At 36.9% G+C, this 16278-nt stretch overlaps 1 protein-coding gene and 1 long non-coding RNA gene across 2 annotated transcripts in view; both read right to left on the bottom strand.

Annotated features, from left to right (window-relative positions):
- Window positions 1–16278, bottom strand: part of LOC306847517 — a 779007-nt gene that overhangs the window by 169174 nt on the left and 593555 nt on the right. The gene's annotated exons all lie outside the window — the stretch shown is intronic.
- Window positions 1–16278, bottom strand: part of LOC306847502 (ephrin type-A receptor 7-like) — a 98261-nt gene that overhangs the window by 1984 nt on the left and 79999 nt on the right. Inside the window, exons 7-14 of the mRNA XM_079381456.1 lie at window positions 12016–12071; window positions 7469–7594; window positions 6732–6917; window positions 3691–3752; window positions 2881–3084; window positions 1953–2105; window positions 339–529; window positions 63–227 (exon numbers count right to left, since the gene is read on the bottom strand). Coding sequence (XP_079237582.1) covers window positions 63–227; window positions 339–529; window positions 1953–2105; window positions 2881–3084; window positions 3691–3752; window positions 6732–6917; window positions 7469–7594; window positions 12016–12071 — 1143 coding nt within the window. The remainder of the gene's footprint in view (window positions 1–62; window positions 228–338; window positions 530–1952; window positions 2106–2880; window positions 3085–3690; window positions 3753–6731; window positions 6918–7468; window positions 7595–12015; window positions 12072–16278) is intronic.

Below are 16278 nucleotides of genomic sequence, written 5' to 3'. Positions count from 1 at the left end.
AGTTACACACAAACCGAATAAAAGAAACACGTTATTTAGGACTTCATTTCAATGTCACTCACTGAACGGTCATGCGAGCCACAGACTCCAGGTAACAGTATCCAGCAGCAGTGAAGTTGTCTTTGTAGCGGCCCATGTCTACAGCTTCTAACCACTCTCCAACTGAACTAAATGAAGGTAAGGAGGGAAGTGTTCGTTCTGCTAGTGATACAGATGAGCCCAGGGTCCTGGACAAACACAGAAAGAGATTTCCGTCTTCAGAGTGAAAAACAAACTACTGGAATGTGGAAAAGGGGTCATTTGTATGGAGATGGGAACCATGAGAAGCTTTTCAGTACCTGCGTCCCAGGGTGGAGGACCCGATGTTGTCCGGGCTCCTCATGGTCTTGCTGAGAGCGCTGTGGATCTGGGTAAAGTTGGGTCTCTCTGTCCTCTCCTTCTGCCAGCAATCCAGCATGAGCTGGTGCAGAGACGGCGGGCAGTTCACGGGAGCAGGTAACCGGAACCCATCCTCTATAGCTTTTATAACCTGTAATGTCAATATACACAAATTTTAACACAAAAACATAGGCACAATGTTTTTACACAATTATTGAATATTGACAATTTGGAGCAATGGAATATATTGATTACTGACCCATAAATAATGCAGAATCTTACATTGTAACATTTATTTATTTCAAAATTTTCAAACCCTCAAGGTTTCTGTTTATTTCCAGTTTGAAAACAGATTTTAAGTGTGAACTCAGACTTTTGGACCCCATTGTATACACATCTCTTTGAAGCATTTTTCCAGGAAGCTTTCTGTGTACTCTCAAAGCAATCAACACTAATAATGACATTTCTAAGACAAATTAGAAAATTAAATTATTTCATTGCAGTAGACAGTTCAAAATGTGTCCTTGACTGGTTTTCCTCTATGATCGTCTCTTTTTATTAGATAATACTAAATACCATTTAATTGAATAAAAGTCCTACTTGAAAGTCACTTATGACAACACTAACAATATTTAAACCAAATAAATAACATGAAAGATGCATTAATGCCGTTCCTCAGTAATCATTAATTTATCCATAAACATGGAAAAAGTTTAGCATTTCACTATTTGTGGTGAAAGATGGCCCCTTTTGTTTAAAAGCTTTACACGAAGAGCTTCTTTAATTCATAATGACTTAGTGTGTTTTCTCTCATATACACAGAAGAAAAACAGATTTGGCCTTACAGTCTTATCTCATCACATAAAAATATTCTCAAAACAAAATAAAATAAGGACTATGCATGGACCAATACAAAATTTGTGTCAATACTAATATCCTTTTCATTCCAGTGTGTATTTAAAACGCACCTTTGACTGGAAGTCCATTCCATTTCTAAAGTCTTGCTACAGATTAAAAGAAATTAAAAACAAAAACAAAATGATGTAGTTTCTTTGCATTTTTAGAGACTACATCATTACTGGGCTTCAAAAATCGTGATGTCCTTCAGCCAGGGTTTATTTAAGAGACTATGGGGATCTTTGCTGCAGGCGTGAAAAGGAGGCCACACGCCGCGTGACTTCTAAGTCTGATTGGTCACGGAGCTGAAGTGGACTTGAAGTCAAAGTGCACACACACATACACACTCTTTATCTGGGGTCTTTAAAGGCACCTCGCTTTAGCTACTTTTAAATTTTTATACAAATGCATAACTCCTCATTTCACACAGAAAAATCCCATCCTACCAACAGAGAGAGGCAGGAAAGAGAGAGAGAGGGAGGGAGAAAAATAATTTAAAATCACAAACAAACGTAAAAGGATTTTTAGGGAGATCCAAAGGAGGAGGAAAAGCAGCCGCCCAAAAGAGAGAGCAAGAGATACAGAGAAAAAAGGTCTGAGAAAGAAACCAGAAGAAAAGCGATGCAGAACTGCACAGGTGGTGATACATTAGAAGAAATATAAAGCAACAGACGTACGTCTTGGTTGCCCATGTCCCAATACGGTCTCTCCCCGAAGGACATGACTTCCCACATGACGATACCGAAGCTCCACACATCAGAAGCTGAGCTGTAACGATGATACTGAATGGCTTCTGGAGCAGTCCACAACACCAAACTCTTCCCTCCGTGCTGAAAGAAAGACAGACCCTGTTATGTCAAACAAATTGACACAAATGTACTCAGTCTTTATAGTTAGAGTACTACTAATTAGTAAGTGGTCATTGAGAAGACGGTTTTATCTGATTTACAGTACACTAATTACAAAGACAATCTCCACTGAAGCAACCTGAGGTTAAGTGACTTGCTCAAGGCTTCATGAACTGTTCTTTGTAGAGTTTGAACCTACAACCTTTCAATTATCAGCCCAGATAAATTGGCTATAAATGGTGACCATGATTTTGCAAATGGGACTTGTTCCTGGAATAAACTCTTTTTTTGTTGAAAAAATGGCACAAATCAGATTTCTAGCGCAACAATGTAAAAATAAAGAAAAGGAAAATAGTAAAGGAAAGGACATTGCATAGGAAAGGACAGAGAGGACAACAAGCAAAGAAATCAACAAAAAAGAAAGGATAGGAAAGGAGAAAAAAATGATTCAGGAACACATCCTTGGCAAACACAAAAAAGTGATATCACAGTGTGATTGTATTGTGTAGGTAAAAGACAGGCATATTGTGCTCTACTGTATTCTGACTTCAATGTTCATCTTATCATAACAGAAGCATAAAGCACTGAAGTCCTTAAAATACACCGCACATTCAGTAAAAAAAAAATTGCATGAATGTTTGATAAACTAGATAAGAGCTGTGCTTTGACTTTTAGAGAAATGCTGACTATCATTGGCTCTTCAAACTCATTCAGAAGTGTTTGAGAGTGCTGTGTTGCATTATGGTAAAATACTCACTAGTGTGCTGTAGACTGCCTCTATCTTGTCGTCCTGAAGAGGTTTGAAGCCTGACACTTTGCAGACCAGGCTGCTGTTCACCAAGACTTTGTGAGCGGCCAGTCGGCGATGGATAAAACCCATCTCTGTCAGATACTTCATCCCAGACGCCACTCCACTCAACAAATCTACCAGCTGAAGAACAGTCAACTGACCTTCGTGTTTCTGCGCAGAAAAAAGAGGGAGAAAAAGAGAAAGAAAGGAAAGAATGGCAAAAAGGTGAACAAGAGGAAAAGAAAGGACATTGTAGTAGACAGAAAGGGGGAAAAAGGAAAAGGAAACATATAGTAAAAAGGAAAGAAAGAAAGAAAAAGGCATTGCAGAGGAAAAGAAAAGGGTACAGGAAAAGGAAAGGAACATAATGGAGAAGGAAGAAAAAGAAATTGAAAAAAGGAAAAGATGAGGAACAAGGAAAAGAAGGTAAGGTAAGTAAAGAAAAAAAAAAGAAACAAGGGAAAGGAAATTGGAAAGGAAAAAAAACAACAGTTTAGAATATAAACACTCAAATATTTATGAAAACTTGGAACAAATAACTATCATATCACTTCCTTTCAAGAATTTCACTTCATCTGAATCTGAGACAAGATAAAACGTTTCACTTGGCTTTTTCCTCTCATTTTCTCTTTTTATCAACAAATCACATCTGCAGGTTTTTTACTGCAACTTAAATATTCAATATATACCATTTACTGTACTATCTCAGCATTTTGCATCTGATGAGTGAATATTATAGTCAGCAGAACAAACAAACACAAAAATACGTTGTCTTACCCGCAGGAAAGAGTCCAGGGCTCCGTTGGCCATGCTCTCCACCATGATCATCATAGTGTTGCCTGCAGCAAAAAAAACACACATAAAGAAAAAATTGGATCATGTGTTTGTTTAATGCTTCAGTGGAGAAAGAAGACATGCTGGGGTTGTCCAAGGGGCACAAAAAACACGTTTTCATAAAAGTGTGAGTGTTACGTAAGAGATTACATGCAGTCAGCAAGTCACTGACGATAGATAGAACAGTAGAGTGAAAGAAAATACGACAGACAGACAGACAGACAGACATATAGATAGATAGATAAGAAACTGCAACTGACCAATCAGAATAAAGTATTCAACAGCACTGTGTAATAATCTGTCGCATCTGTATTTCCTGTGAGCATTAGACAGTGAGTGATAGAAAGCGGCCCAAAGAAAGACGAGGAAAGTACACTCCATTAGGGAGGTGGGTAGCGGTAAATCCCCAGGTGTAAGAGCAAAAGAGAGAGCAAGGAAGAGAGGTGGAAAGAGAGAGTGACAGATCCCTCAATCACGTACACCGACACCAACAATCTGCAGAATTCAATGACCAGCCCAATGAACAGGAGGCTGCGCTATCAGTCTGGTCAATCTACCATCCCCAGCTCCATCACACCTCTTCCAGAGAGGAGCGGACATGCCTGACCAACCCCAATCAGAAGACCTCCTACTGGGCTCTCAGCTCTGGGTCCTTCCCATCTGAGGTGTGGAGGTCTGACAGGTGGGTGAAGGAAGAGGAGGGTGTGTAGCTTTCAGGAGGAAAACGGCAGAAAAAAGGTTTGCAGATGGAGGAGGAGAAGTCAGGGAGAAAGATTAGAGTCATTAAGGGGGCTTGCTGTGATTTGGCCACCAATTATTCCAACGTGAACATCTGCTTTTGCGCTCACTGCACACACACACACACACACACACACACACACACACACAAAAGCTAATTAAATCCCAAAATCCCAATTCATTCTTCTCTCCAAAATACCACTGAATAAATGGTCTCTTACTCTTCATTTAAAACAACAATTAAAATAAGAACCAATTATGCTTTGTTAACGAATTTCAATATAAATTTAAATAGGGGAACATTTAAAATGGAGATTTTTTTTTACTTTATTCAAATAAAAGAGTTTTATGTACTATAAGTGAAAAGTGAAGTGACATGTGGCCAAGTATGGTGACCCATACTCGGAATTTGTGCTCTGCATTTAACCCATCCAAGTGCACACACACAGCAGTGAACACACACACACCGTGAACACACACACACCGTGAACATACACCCGGAGCAGTGGGCAGCCAATGTTGCGGTGCCCGGGAGCAGTTGGGGGTTCGGTGCCGTGCTCAAGGGTCTCACCTCAGTCGTGGTATTGAGGGTAGAGAGAGCGCTGGACATTCACTCCCCCCCACGACAATCCCTGCTGGACCTGAGACTCGAACCCGCGACCTTTGGGCTACAAGTTCGACTCTCTATCCATTAGGCCATGACTGCCCCCACGACTGCTATATAGACATACGCTACCTTTCACAGTGTAAACCTCACCAGACCACCCAGAGACGAATCATTTATGAACACCTAAGTGGCAAAAATTGGTGAATAACTACGCAGTACACTACCGTTTGAAAGTTTGGGGGCAAAAACTGATAGTAAAGACATTTATAATGTATAATGTATAATTTACTATATTCTTTTGACATTTCTATTCATTAAATAATTGCAAATCAGCATATTAGAATGATTTCTAAAGGTTCATGTGACACTGAAGATTGGGGTAATGGCAGCTAAAAATTCAGCTTTACCATCACCGCAATGAATTACATTTTAAAATATATTCAAATAAAAAGCAGTAATTTTAAGTTGTAATAATATTTCACAATATAATTGTTATCCTGTATTTTTTAATCATAAAGTGCAGCCTTGGTGAGCAAAAGAATAAAAGTCTTACTGACCCCAAACCTTTGAACAGCTGTGTACATAGAGGTTATTTACATAAGTTTTAAAGGTACAGTAGCAAAAAAACGCATGTTTAATTTTTAGGTCAGATAAAAAGAGGAAAGTTGTCATTCACACTTCAGCTGTTGTTTTTACAGTTATGTAGTTCATGATAATAATAATACATTTTTATATTTGTATTGTCACTTGAAATTCTGGGTCCTGAAGCAAAATTAGTTGTAATAATCTTCTCTAACATACACAATATCCAGCACATTTAATACGTCTCTTCATGCATGCATTTCTATCATTCTCTACATGTAGAATCAATGTTAAGACACAAACGTTAATAATTCCTTTAGCGCTAATACACAAAGTCCCAGACTTCTAGTTCTTTAATTCAGCAAATCCAGCTTCCCCTCTGGTCTTCCCTGTCTCCAAAACACCTTCATCATCCCTCATCCCTTTTGGCAAGAACACACTAGGCACATCCATCTAGCTGTTTTATCTCCAGGAACATCACATCGATCAATCTAAAGATGGATATGTTCTTCTTTCTCTGTACATCTCCACCCCGAGCCAAGTTTCCTTCCATCACGCCTGTTGACTGAGAGTTACCAGTTTCATTTAAGCTCGATTCTCCTCGTTCTGTCCTTCCTGGAGGTGATAACACCTACAGCTCCTCATTGTCTTTGATCCTTTACCTCTGATGATCATCCATCCTGCAAGTATCGACCTTTCCCTCCCTTTGAGTTCTTGCGCTTCTGAGGACCGGCCCATTTATTTAGGGGTCCACTTCCCAATAAACCTTCCAATCAATGGCTTATCATTCTCTTTTCCATTACTGGAGTGGGACAGCTGGCTCATCCCTCCTTTTTTCTTTTTCAATGGAGGGACATACCATCTATTCTGCCTCCTGAATCTCTTTCAGGTGAGGGCCATCAAATCCCTAATTCCTCTCGTTCTTTGTCTTTCCCTATCCTGCAAGGAATCATCCCAATCGCCCTACAGCTTTCATTTTCTACAGAGGGACGTCCCATGCATCACTCTTTTCTTCCTTGCCATCCATTCCTTGCACAATCTCTTTGTATCTACTGACCTCTGGTGATGACTCCCTCCAGACGCACAATGTTGGCATTATCGAACTGTCCCAGAATTCCCGCCTCGCTGAGGAATGAGCGTCTCTGTTTTTCCGAGCAACCCGCACGAAGGGTCTTTATGGCCACAGGCAACTCGCGTTTGCTGGGAAGCTTCAGGCAACCTCGACACACCTCCCCAAAGTCTCCTAAACAAGGAAAGTGTTCACTTGATGTTGATTGTGTCTCATAAAATAGCATAAATGAGAACATTGCTCATCATTTAAAGGAACAGTTACCCAAAATGAAAAATCTGACACTCGCACTCATATCATGAATTATAGCTCAAATGACACATGAACCACCTTTACGATGATTTTATGGTGCTTTTGTTTTAAAGCTTGAAAGCTCCTTCCCTCATTCATTCTAAAAATTCTACTCAACCTGATGTTGTAAATATCGACTTAAATGACATATGGACCATATTTATGATACTCCTATGGTGCTTTTGCTTCTTTTTGAAGTTTGAAAGCTCCTGCCCTCATTCTTTGGAATTTTATGGAAAAAATTTGCAGTAAACGTTGTCTTCCAAACAAGACAAAGTCATGTGTGTTTTAACACAACATGAAAGTCAGTAAATGACAACAAAGCCTTAATTTCTGATATGATTGAAAAACTATAAAAAATGCAAAAATTAAACGAATTTGCAGGAATATTAATAGGATATTGGGAAAAGTAAGGAGGTTTTGATGTCTGGTACCTGTATGGACTATCCTCTCGATCTTGATGCTAGAGATGTCCAGCTCTTTGGCAAAGGCATGAACAGCCTGGAGCAAATCTTCACAGGTTTCTGGGTCAATGTAGGTCCTTCTGGTTGGGATTTTAACTGAAAAAATTAAATAAAATAAAATATAAAGTAAATAAAAATAAAAGTAATAAGATAGATAGATAGATCGATAGATAGAGATAGAGAGATAGATAGATAAATATGTTAGCGGTGCTACACTCACTATTACCATTGATTGATTCACAATTGTTATTGATGAAATGGGCAAAAAAACCTCCAAAAAGCCATATATAGGTATCAGAATATCATATGCTTTGTTCACACATTTTGGTTTTCAAATCTTGACCATCTGCACTGTTATTTTGCAAGTGATCTGACTTTCTCATATGACATAAGAGAGTAGCCGTCAGTGTGGAAAAGAGGATGGAAGTCTGGAAATTTCGCCTCTGTTCATGCCCATCATAATATCTCAAAACATGCATGAGCGAACAAACTACAAGAGGCATTTAAAGCATTCATGCATATACTGTATCTAAATGTGCTGGTGCGTTAACTCTTCATACATGGTGAATATCACGTAGTTTGCTATTTTAAGAAATATGCTATTTTAAGAAGTGTTTGTCTTCGCAACACATAGCAACAACCTGACAACCACCTGGAGCACCCTAACATCATGAGAAAACGTAACCGAACACGTACGATTAAATACACAAACATAGTGTTTATAGTGCAGTATATTAATAAATATATGATGCTAATGTAGATTTATTAAAACATAACTAATTTATTTAAAAAGCAAATTTACAAAAAAAATGCCCTTTATTATTTTTCTGCTGTGTTCTTTTACTATATCCTTGCATTATGTCATGCTTCATCTACTCAAAGGCAGTGCGGCAGTCTGAATCTGAAATGTACTTACAAGTCAACATCGACCCGAAGCAGACCAGGGTCTCAACTTCACAGTCTCATAACAGCTTATTGATCTGAAGCTCACATACATACACACATACTTAGGAATACAATTACAAAGCAAATTAAAGGTGCACCATTCCATCATGAGAGTGAGGCTCAGGATGAAAAGCCTCTTCAACAGGAATGAGGTTTTCTAGCACATGCCGTATTCACATGTGAGACTATGGGTTTGTTTTTATCAAACTAACTGATTCAGCCACAGAAGCTTTCATACAAGCACACCAAGTTACATAATGTGTTCACAAAACTAAAAGTTTGCAGATGAATTAAAGCTAACAGGAAACTGAAAATATGCACTACAATATTAACAAAAAATACAAAGAATATAACTTTTGACACTGTATCCTGCCAATTAAATCTGAAACTGATGACACTACCACAATAACAACAAAATACTGTGCAAAGTGGTTACATCACAGAATGTGTCTGCGTTCCAAGTAAAATGTTGTGAAAAGCAATGTGAAAGGTGATCCAAAAGGTCTTAAACTCATGAATATATTTCAAAGATTCTGTGTCACGAACTTTGCAAACTTTGGCAAACTAGTTGTTGTACGATTAAGTGTCCCCTTCAGAGACCAAAAGAAGATCTTAGCGGATCCAGTCCATGCTGCTGAATCAAAAAAACGGCCTGAAGACACAAGATCGATGGTAGATAAATTACTGCAGAATTACTGCATTTACAGTAGAGGCTGTAATAATGTAGAAAAAATTTAATATAGTACACCTAATTGTCCACAAGTACTGCAGTATGCGGAGTTGTTGTTAATTTAATGCAGTTTTTGAAAAGTACTACTGTATGCACGTCTCATTACAGGAAGATTTGTATTGCGGTTTAAGATATAAAATATATTGAAAGCAAATTTATAATTAAAAATAGTCAGCAAATAACTAAACCGTTAAAACCAATTATACAATTACAGTCATTTAGACTATAATTAAGTCTATAATAATTTGCATACTGACTGTACAGTCGATTTTGAACAGAAATTCCCAGGCATACAAACAATTCACCTGGTTATCTAAATGTGAAAAAAAAAAAACATTATGAACAACATCAAAAAAATACTATATGAGGAAAAAATTAAATAGATGTATACACATGCACATTTTATTTATACACTCAAATGATCCTTTTTACCTTTGAAGACAAAGGATATCCTTGTCAAATTTACTTCTGCAGACAATTGTGCCCCAAACGTATATAGTAGGTTTGTAAATCCCCATACACTGACAACCACAAACCATTTATATGCATATAAGTTTGCATATCTAAAGCATTAAATCCACAGTCGTCGGTTCTACATACACACATAAACAAAGTAGTTCATAATGACAGCAAAAGCACTGATCCCTACCATTGTTTCTAGGTCATCCAAAAATATGCATATAAAACAAACAGAACACGCATGCAGCGCAAAGAGAGGGTGCGCTTATAGGGCTAGTTGTATAACAGATGGAAGAACAAATCTGTAAAACAAATGATGGTGGGAGACACAGAGATCACGCACGATGGGTCACAAGAACTGAGCCCGGGGCGAAACTAGAGCGAGAGAGTATCTGTGATGATGCTGATGGGATTTAATTTGTGAAATGTGAGAGAAATGATACTGTACGAGACTGTGTGGCAGAGCATTGTGCTCATGGTAATTTTTCCACTTTTTCCAGAAAGCACAAGATTGTGTTATAACCCAGATAAAACCTCTTTTTGTGTGTTTTCATTCATTTACACATCACATTTTTACATTATATTATTGTTTTTTATCATTCTTGTATTACATACCAGTTTCATTTAATTTATTTCAGCATATAAATTACATTAAAACAAGTATATAAGTACACTGATGATAAATGAAAATACACAATCTGTATTTTATGGAATTCTTTACAATTTATTATTCATATACTTTTTTAATCTACTCTATCCATATACAATGTATATAGTTTATATGATGTTTTTATATATATTCTTGCTAAATGCTTAATTGCATAGGCCTTGAACCATCAAGTTTTCTTCAGCAATCTGGTTTTGATAGTGGAAAATGTTATTCAACAACAACAAAATTAATATTTATTGTGAAAACATGAAATATATAAACAAATCTGTGTCTCTTCCATACATCCTTATGGCAGTCTTCCTCTTGCATGTGTGTCTATCCTGGCATATGTTAAATACTATAGATCAAGGTATAAGAGGTTAATGAAGACATGCAAATATAAGTTTCATATACTGTACAGATATGCTGTAATTCTTTGCACAAACCAGCTCAAAAGCTCGCCAGTGTTCATTGTTTCAGCAGATTTAATGCCTCAGCTGCACAACTGCTCTGTTATAATTCAATAATGAAATGCCTTTAACTGAAAATCTTTTTTTTTATCTTTTCATTTTACATTATTGACACACTATTTTCCTTTTTTGATATTGTGCAGTTGCTTTGACACAATTTACATTGTTAAAAGTGCTATATAAATAAAGGTGACTTGACTCTGCACAGAAGCTCATTACTCACCAAACTACTGCTGCTCTGACATGCTTACACACACACACACGTTGGTTTTTGTGGTTTATGGGGACTCTCCATAGGCGTAATGGTTTTTATACTGAACAAACTGTGTGTGCTATTTCCCTACACAACCCTACACCTAAACTTAGCCCTCACAGGAGACTTTGTGCATTTTTAGATTTTCAAAAAAACACCATTTAGTATATTTTTTAAGCCTTTTGAATTACGGGGACATAGGCAGTGTCCTCATAAACCACCTTCATATTGTAATACCTCTGTCATACCCATGTCATTATACAAATTTGTGTCCTCATAAACCACATAAATATGCACACACACACACACGCACGCACACGCATGAATATTAATGTACATGAAACAGAACGCTAACATCTGGCTAGAGTTTAGAAAGGTTTGAGGGAAAACGGCAGAGAAAGAGAGATAACTGGGCATCACCAGCACTGTACAGCTGTGTTTTTTTAAAAGAAATAATTAGATTTTTTGGGGCTTTTTGCCACTTTTTTTCTAAATAAAGACAGTAAAGAGGAGACAAAAAGTGCTCTAATATAGATCTGCTTTTCCCACTTTCAATGTTAAAAATGCTCATAATCTATCCATACAGCTTCCATTCTGGAGATCAGAGAGTCTCAGTAAACTGGCAATTATAAAAAGTAGTGCACAAGTAACTTAACATGGATGCAGCAGTAATATGGCATCTTTCTTTGTTCAAAGACTGGTAATGCCCTTCCCCCTCTTACCATCACAGAGGGCGTCTGAAACATGCTAATGGACTGGAGCATTAGGCTGGCTGGTGTAAAGGCACGTACATGGACTTAGATGTTAATGCAGTGCCACTTTATATGTCCCTAATCTCTCTTTATCACTGATCACTCTATTTTCCACTCTGTTTTTTCCCTTTCTCTCCCACCTAAGCTCTCTGTCTGTGACAAGCTATATCCATTACCACCTTCAGAAACAAACCCGAAAGTCCAATTGATTTGTGGAATGGATGCACATGTATGCGCGGATACACAACGTGATACTCACACTGGAAGTAAAGTTCCTCATCCCCCTCTTGGCTGGCTTTACTGTAGCCACAATGTCTGTGAGGAAAAAAAAACAACAACAAGAAATGACAAGTTATTAAAAACAAAGCATAAAACGACCATAAAAAATAAAGAAATAAAATAAAAATTCAACACGCAGCCACTACCGGCTGTAAGGAAATAACAAAACAGCACTTAATATGACAACTTCTATTAAAGTTATTTACGAACATGTCTGTACTGCCGTCTAAACAAAAATGTAACTGAGTGAACTTGCTTAAGATGACAATTTTGTATTTCCCTAGAGATGAAGAATTGCTTATTATTTTTCATCAAAATTGTTTGTTTAAAGAATTAGTTCACCCAATAATGAACAATCTGTCATTATATATGACTTTCTTTACAAATGGAGAAATTTTAAATGCTTTAAAGATAAACTTTAAAGGTTAATTCCATCAAAACACCATAAAAGTGGTCTGTATACATCATGAACTACATTTTAAGATATAATAGGTTTGTCTGATGAACAGACCAAATTTAAATCTTGATTTACAAATAACTGTCCCCTCCAATGAGTTGGTCTTGAGAACCAGATCAATCTGATTCAGAAAAATTAATCATTATGACTGGTTTTGTCTGATTCATGTCTGATTCACGAGTGAATCATTGCTACTTCTCTTATGAACTCTGATGAACTACATTTTCAGTGAATATCAACTTTGATCTGTTCCTAATACAATCATATTTCACCAGAAGACCAAACTATCGTCATATGGATCGCTTTTATGGTGCTTTTCTGAGTCATTCACATTCATTACACTGAAAAGAAAGGCTGTGATTGTACAAAAGTCAATTTTCAGTTTGGGGTGAACTATCCCTTTAAGACAAAAAAAAAAACCATTGCATCACTTTTCAGTTCAAATCATTCGTTTAAAAGTATGCATGAGGTTTTATCTCAGGTTTGTAGTTCATGGTGAGTAAATGTAGAGATTTCTTGGTGAACTGCTGCTCTGACATAGTCCTAGCGTGAGTGCGAGAAGAATCAGGCCGCCGCAGGATCTGATGGCATTTGGGCGATTTTACGTCGTGGATTAGTGTGACACGGAGACATTGGGGAAAGACATGCACCACGGGAGGGATTAGAGAATAGAGACACACACACACACACAGCAGGGGTGGAAAAGCACTCAAAAGGAGACACTGACAAGGTTTTGGAGACTTCATGTTATTTGCTAGAGCAGGTGCTGTTGTTGGAGTAGAAAGAGGGTGCACACCAAACAGACTTTCAACTTTTATGAGTGTGTGCTGGCAGGCATCTGATTAGAGCATTCCCAATCTACTCTAAAAAGGTGAGTAAAACAGACGTCGGACAGAGAAAGACATGCAGGTAGGAGAGACTATACACAGACAGCTGGGATTTGACCTCTCCGACCATGTTTACACCTCACGTCTTTTGGACAGTGATTAGTAAAGGTGTAAACGGGGTCCAAAATGTTTTTGTGATGCTCAAAGCAACGCAAGTTCATAGGTTTGACTCTCAGGAAATGCATGAACTGACGACAAAATATATACCTCTAGTGTAATGTAAGCTGCTTTGGATAAAAGCATCTGTCAAATGCATAAAAAAATAATTACAATGCATTATTATTATTACATAATGTTTTTTTAACTGTCCTAATCTTATTATTTTAAGTACAAAAATTAGTAAATTAAATAAAAATTGTAAGCCTTCAATGCAATGCAAGCACCTTGGATAAAGCATCTGCCATATGCAGTTCTTTTGGGTCATTTTCTGAGTTTTGGGCAGTTCTATGGAAGCCCGTTTCCGCAACTGAATAAAAAATAAAAAAGGTTATTGCGATCTCACAACTTTTTTTCTCATAATTGCGTGATACAAACTCGCAATTCTGACTTTTTTTCAGAATTGTGACTGTCTTGCAATTGCGAGTTTATTATAACGCAATTCTGAGGTTATAACACATTTACGAGTTTATATCTCACAATTCTGAGAAAAAAAGTCAGAATTGAGAGATATAAACTTGCAATTCTGAGAACAGTCCCCCCCCCCCAGACTTTGACTCACAATTGCGAGTTTATATCACGCAATTGTGACTTTACAACTCTTAACTCTTTATAATTTATAATCGAGTAAAAAAGTCAGAATTGCGAGATGTAAACTCACAATTGTGAGAAAAAGTCAGAATTGCGAGTTTGCGAATTTCTGACTTTATAACTAGTAATTGTGAGTTTATAAATCACACAATTCTGTGAAAAAAAGTCAGAATTGTGAGATAAAAAGTCGCAATAACCTTTTTTTTATTTTTTATTCAGTGGCAGAAACGAGCTTCCATACAGTTCTCATTCACTTTCATTACACTGAATTAGCAGAAGTTAATATATTAATATAATATAATACAAAACAATACAACAAAGCTAATATAATAAAAAAAATTATAAATATAAATTTTAAAATAATGTTCAATTATATGTCACGTTCCTAAGATCAAGGCTGTAAACAGTAGACCATCCTGATTTGACAGCAAAGACCATCCACTTAGCTATTAATCATCCCTTTGTTACAAAAAGAGTTTTAAACTTTGCTCCGAGTGGTTTTAAAAGAAAATGTTTGATCGGATTAAATGGAAAATCTCCATACAAAGTCCTCAAAACATCTCTGTTATGCCTGACATCAATAGATCATGTTCATCACACAAAAGTTGCATTTGTTGAGTTCCTCTCAAAACTACAAAATGGTCATGCAATCAGTCTAAGCTGACCACCTGTTAAGGATGTTAATAGCAGGTGTAAACACGGCCTCTGTTAGGAAATGGTGTGGCGAGACAGACGGGACAAACGAGAGGAAGGAAGATGAAGAGAAAGGCAGCAGCAAGGGAGGAGGGGTAGTGGAGAAACGCAGGCATGCCTGTACCTGGGAGACAGCTGTGTGGAGGGAGGAAGAGGAGGAGGAAGAGTAGAGAAGGAGGTAGAGAGCAGCACCACACGAGTAGGAGCTACATTGGAGGGTCTGGAGAAGCCACTAAAGGAAGAGAGGGAGGAAGGGCCTGAGAGTAGTCTCACTATTGTCCTCATAGGAAGTTACTCACTAAAGTGACGACATCACTTCCTATCACGCCACCTGACTTCGAACCTACTTACAAGGAATTATAGTAACACTTTACTTAAACATTAACATTCTATCATCTTACCACCCTCACATCATTTCAAACTGATGTGAGTGAGTAAACGATGACAAAAAGGTCAATTTTCCTCCTTTTAAAGATTATTCTCTGATAGAGTATATATATATATATATATATATATATATATATATATATATATATATATATATATATATATATATATATATGTAATATATATATATAAAAAAGAGCATTTCCCCTTTCTTTTAAAACCCTGTATGAGAGCTATTATGATAGTCTGCATCAAAAGACAAGGAGATGAGAGGAGTGGTGAAAAGAGGAGTGAAGGTGACTGGAAAGTGAAAGGAGTGACAGGAAGAAGCGACCGCAAAGAAGAACATGTTAGCGTTTTGTATGTGTGTGTGTGTGTGTGTGTGTGTGGATGAAAACACTCTGCAGAAGATTATCAATGTAATCAGACCCGAGACGCAAATACACACAACAAAAAAATATATATTATATAACATCTAACAGATTTAAAACACATCTAAACGTTTACACTAAATTACCGGAATAGTTGAAACTGATTGGACTGCCAAGACATTTATTTTTTTTTTTAAATTGGATTGAAAATAACCAATAAATATATTTCTATGATGATGAAAACTGGATAACGCAATGAATATAGCATAACTTGAAACATCTGCTTTTTAGTAGCCTTGGGTCTAGAAGTAGGCTATTTTCCTTTTATGTTTTCCAAGGAAAACATAAGTCATAAGCTATTACAAATTATGATTTAAAACAAAAAGTATTTGAAAACCAGATAAAAATGACAAAGGTACAGGACTGTATACCTGATAGCTTTAAAAAGGGAAATAACTACAATGTTATTCCATGTAAAAATTAAAAATGATAGAGAAAGAAAAAAAACAGAATATATAAATATATACACAATGTATTTTATGTTTATTGCAAAATATGAATAAATATATACAAAAAGTAGTTTGCGAGTGTAGGGAGACTGACTTTATTACTCTATTCATGGGAGTGAGAAGACGCTAAAGAGTTCTTTTGGCATTTGCTTGTTGTAAAGGTGCATTCACGCCATATCGTAATTACCGTAA

The sequence above is a fragment of the Barbus barbus genome (genome assembly GCF_936440315.1).
Source record: "Barbus barbus genome assembly, chromosome: 27".
NCBI classification, from domain to species: Eukaryota; Metazoa; Chordata; class Actinopteri; order Cypriniformes; family Cyprinidae; genus Barbus; species Barbus barbus.
Note: the sequence above shows the minus strand (reverse complement) of the source record. Positions and strands in the feature narration are given on the sequence as shown.